Source organism: Atta cephalotes (assembly GCF_000143395.1).
Source record: "Atta cephalotes unplaced genomic scaffold scaffold00008, whole genome shotgun sequence".
NCBI lineage: Eukaryota > Metazoa > Arthropoda > Insecta > Hymenoptera > Formicidae > Atta > Atta cephalotes.
In genome coordinates, this window is record NW_012130072.1 from 5714654 (window position 1) to 5720238 (window position 5585).

At 31.5% G+C, this 5585-nt stretch overlaps 1 protein-coding gene across 1 annotated transcript in view; it reads left to right on the forward strand.

Moving 5' to 3' along the window:
• The window catches only part of LOC105627375 (CUGBP Elav-like family member 2), a 236707-nt gene that overhangs the window by 147604 nt on the left and 83518 nt on the right, over positions 1 to 5585 (forward strand). Inside the window, exon 4 of the mRNA XM_012208658.1 lies at positions 2889 to 2922. Coding sequence (XP_012064048.1) covers positions 2889 to 2922 — 34 coding nt within the window. The remainder of the gene's footprint in view (positions 1 to 2888; positions 2923 to 5585) is intronic.

Here is a 5585-nt window from a genome sequence, read left to right on the forward strand (position 1 = left end):
TAACTATATATATATATATATATATATATATATATATTTTTTTGTTTTAAATTATGTATCCATATTTATTATTACTAACATTACAACAGAAATAACTACAAAATAGAGCTTCAAATTATAATTATTTTATAATTATTTTATTATTTTAATTATATCTACATAATTATTTTTGCACTTATAGTCACAAATACTTTTCTCTCAGTGTATGATGTTCAAATTTGCCTTGTTTTTGGATTTTTTGTTATAAGTTATAATATTACAGTGTAATATTACTTTGTAATATCTTGTAATATCATATATGCGATATAATGCGTGCGATATAATCGAAGAGAAAGAAGGATGTAAAATTGAATAAACATTGAATAAAATGCTAGATAAAATATCCAGTCAGCAATGATTATCCGATAAAAATTTTCAACAAAACGTCCGCTGAAAGAAATATTTCCAACTAAATATTTCGGTTACCATTTTTTAAACAGCAGCATTGTAAGTCATGTTTATTTGCTGTCATTGTTATTTGACTTTACTATTTGTATCTATGTATGTATCTAACCTGTTTATTCTCGATGGAGCTGCATGTATCGATTATGTATACCAAAAATGATGAGGATTATTAGATTTGCAGTAATATGCTATAAAATCTAATATCGCTTAATATATGAATGCATTATTTTCGACGATTTTCTTTATTATGTTTACGATTATATCGCTTTACGAACCGTTGCTCATCGAACAATCGAAATTCTCCGATCGCGGTACAGAAAAAGGAAGATAGAGAAGGCAACGACACATCGCACATGCCGCCGTAAAGATATTTTGTGGACAGTGAAAAAGTACACGTTTAGAAGATCGGGATGGCTAAAGAAAGGCGCGAGGGTTTGATCCGCCGGAATGGGACACCAGAGGGATGACCCGATGGCGCTCGGGGACATACAGGCAGAGGGCGTGTTGCCAACTGCAGTTTCGCAGCAGCGTTCTTCAAATCGATTCCCATTTCCCTGAGAAATGCAGCACGCTGACGGAAACGCCCGCCCATGCTGGATAGAATCGCGAAATGGAAATTGATAGTGCGAGCGCGAAACGAGACTTCTACGAAAGTCATCGCGAAGGTAATCAATTGCAATTGTATTCGACGAGCAAAAGAGTCATGAACTTCTTAAGTTTTAATATAAGAGTCACGAGAAGTGATGCACAAACGGAGCGTATATGATACCCGCAATACATTCGCACTTATAAAAAAAATAAGAGAGAAAGAGAAGTAAAAATCGAAATACTATAATGATAAATAAAAAAAAAAGAAAGAGACTATATAAAATTGATATACTTACTAACTGATAACACGAGCAAACAAATAATATAAATGACAAACAAATGTAATATTTAATTGGAACTTTCTTTGATGTGCTTTATAATAATCGAATTTGATGTGACATGTGTATCTCGCGAATTTTAAAAATTTCTATTCATTGTACATTAATTACATTGATTGATAAAGAACTTTTGATCAAGTAACTCTAATCAGAATATTTCTTATAATTTTTGATATACTAAATCCAAATCATGAAAATAGTTTTTCTATATCAGGCTTCGAGAAAACTTAAATTGAAACTCTCCAAAATTTTTTTGTCGATTCACTAATCTAAATTTAACACTTCATTTATTTAACTGTTATTTAACATTGTAAAACCATTCATTTATAAAATAACTGATCAAGCAAGAAGATCCTGGTACAATTTAGAAATGACTCGTGTGTACACGAACTCATGTTTCCCTCGGAGGGAAAAAGGAGAGTCATTTCTTGTTTAAACGTTCTCGCCGATACGTCCCTTCGCGGCGAATGATCATGTCTAGACCGCTGAAGAAAACCGGACGATCGTACAATGCTGGAGTAAATCTGTAACAAGTAAACAGACGTCAGTCACGCATAAATGATTACACGTCGCTCGTGCGCAACGCGCGCACACACCCACGCGTATCAATCACTGCCTGGTTTACTGAATGCTGGCTTGCCAAGTAATTTAATCAGTTTAATCTTTTAGTGTCCTATTGGTATTCTGGAAAATTCGGCCAGTCGCGCGCCAATTATTGAACGTTAAATTACATTGTTGAAAGTTCATAATTATAATCGCGCGTAAGAAGATTAGCTATCGAAAGAAGCGGAGAAAAAGAACCAATTTTTAATTATTTATTTCAATCGATTCAATAGTTGCGGCAAAATTATATTTGTGACAAAATATCACGGTCTCTGAAATATCTGAAATATCGGTCAACATAATTGCGTCAAAAGTGTGTTAAGTTTTATTTTATGAATGATCCTCACCAAAAAAATCATTTAATACTTACAATTCTCTATCCCTAAGTATTTTGTACAAATCATGAAGATTTATGTTCATTTCAATTTTGTTGTAAATAATAAATAGTGCGAAATATGTATAGAATGCTGGATATACACTTACAATTGAGGGAATGGGAATAAAGATCTAATTACAAAATCTTAATATTAATAAAAATTAAAATAACTTGCTACTTTTTTATTATACACAAATTTTATTATACACTATCAAATGAATTTATGTAATATCTTTAAGAAGTTATATATTACAATATTTTTTCTTTATTACGATCAATACATGAAAAAGCTAATTACCGGAAAAAAGGCCTAAAATTGTTCCTTTATTCCTATCTCCTCAATTATATATAACTACACAAAAATTAATTATAATTTTATTTAACTTGATCTATTTAACTTGATTTATTGTAGATCCATTTTAGTTCAAGAGTGTGAGTTTCATGTTTTATTACGAATGGAAGTATATTTTAAAATAAAAATTTTAATTTTTTTTTTAATCTCAGATTTTCACGAACATTTAGCAATTGTTATTAAAAAGGATGATTGATATTTCAAATAATAAAATTATTCACGTACTACACGAATAGGCCAGCCAAAGTAAATGTAAGAATTGTTAAAAAATTTTTTGCGCGCGTGCGATAAAACCGATAGAAAATCCGGAAAATCCGCTACAACGGGTTCGATTGCACGCGTCACTCGTTTCGCGTTAAATTATGACTCGTAACTATTCTCTGCATTTTCTATGAAGAGTAAGGACCATAATTTTTTATTTTTCTCACGGAAGACATAAAGCTTTTATTATACCTACAATTTTCTGGAACACTTCCCTTTGACTAGCTATGGGCACCAAGATTTACGCGATGTACGTCAGAATAAAGCTTTGTTCAAAGATTTGTGATTGGAGTTTGTACCAATTTTGTAGATGACTTGCTATGCAAAAAAAACTACTGCGTAGAAAAACTTTTAAAAAGTAAGTAAAAAATAAAATAAAATTTAAAAAATAAAATTATTCTCGAAACGAATTCTGTTAAAAAAATATCGATATTCAAGCTATTTTCTTTTTAATCAGGTTTGTTTTAGAAGAAAATAAATTGTATATGTAGCTCCTACATTTAAACTTTAATCGATAGTTTTATTATATTTATTACATCGCACTTTATTTTAGACATATAAGTGGATTTAAATTCGTTCTGCCAAGTCTGAAGTAAGCGGATTTATTTTCGAATATATCATCCACAGGTATCGTTTAATTTCCGTTCATTCGATACGAGAGAGAAAGAGTAAAGTCGCAAAAACCAAATGTGTACCGGATCGATCCATCCGAATTTACGAACTGCTCGACAAAACGGGTGCATTCGCTAATTTTTCATGAAAAGACGTCAGACATTCCCAGCTTTCCGGACTGGCGACTCGACGAAAGCCGACGGAAATGAAGACGAGATCGTATACCGAGATAAGTCGTGAAAACTCTCAAAAACTCACGGTCACGCCAAATGTTGAAAGAGGTTTCCCTCCCTGAAGAAAATCGCGTAGCGGAAATTGAATGACGACGCGTCGTTTACAACTTACACCGGAAACCGTCGGTGTTCGTCCGGGTCTCCGGTCGTGATAACGATGACGCCGCCGTCGTGTTGCGATAAAAATTTATGCATTCTCTGCGACTGGCGCTGAAATACGTCTGGGCGATGGCGGCACACAAATATGTGATAATATATCGTTTCCCGCATATGTATTGGTGCACTTGATCGCTCATAAATAGTGCATCGATCTTCAAAATCATCTAAGAAGTATATTTTTGTGACTTCAAAACGATTTCGTAACTAATAATTATTTATGTATGGAAATAAGAATTTGATTCTCGGGAAGTATTAAAATGATAACTTTTCAGCATCCAAATGATATTATTCCTTTTATGTAAATGTCAATATATTTATTAATTAATATCATTGACCAGTTAGCAATTAAATTTTAATCTTTATGCTTATAATCTAGTTAATGGTAATATTTAATCATACAATTTGATTGATTATTCAGTAGGTATTTAAATAATTGTTTATAAATAAAGTCTGACAAATGTTTAAATAAATCTCTGTTTTATAAATGCATATATTTATGTTTTCCAATAAACGTGCTGCGTATGATTTATTGTGTATTTTGGCTGAAAATTGTTTTTGTTATTTGTTACTACAGGAAATTTATTTTGAGCTATATATAACGTGCGTGATGTTGCAAAGGGTTAAAAGACCACTTTTTGCAAATGCCTGAATTGATGATCTATAATCTATATTGATGTTTATCTACATCTTCTCGGCAGGTTACATTACCAAACAACCATTATTCATAAATTTGATAGGCACGTTTGCTCCTATCATAACATCTACCAACATTTCATTCTTTTTTATTCCAGTATGTCACGCCATTGGCCCTCTCGTATTTCATTCCTCCCTTCATTGAGAACGTTGGTTTTGTCCCTGTCGACCCGCACATCCTTGGTCCAAAAATAGTCTCTACTTGTTAATAAAAAATATTAATGTTCCACCACATGTAGCATTCCAACACTTACAGTATAGAATCAATTCTCACTGACCGTAAAACATACTTGAGCTAATGTTATCATAATTGAGTTTTAAGCAATTGTATTATCAAACATGTTCATACATTTAATGGATATATCTGTTTTACATAGACAACTTTTTCTATGTTTCATTTTTCTTCTTATTACATCGGCACAATGACAGCAGATAAATTTTAACGTTTGTGAAATAACTATAAGACTAATCGCAATTTTGCTAATACTGAAACATTTACAAAATTATCATTCATACATTTGATGAAACGCGGAATTAAATTAATTTTTCTTCGAGAATCTTCAGAGAATCTTATATTCTCTCTTACTTATCATTTATCCTTTTTTTTTAATAATCGTAGTAAAATATTAATTCGATTTTTTTATTTACAAATTAACTTAATAATTGAATCGGTTATAATATAATTATCATAAAATAATGATTTTATGGAAAAAATGATTTTGCTAAGTATTTATATAAAAATTTAAGTAGATACAGATCTAAAAATAATTTTGTTGGACCAATAAAATAATTGTGCACAAAACTCAACATTTCTAGTTTTAACATTCTTGCAACCATCACCCTCACACACACACACACACACACACACACACACACACACACACACACACACACACACACACACACACACACACACACACACACAC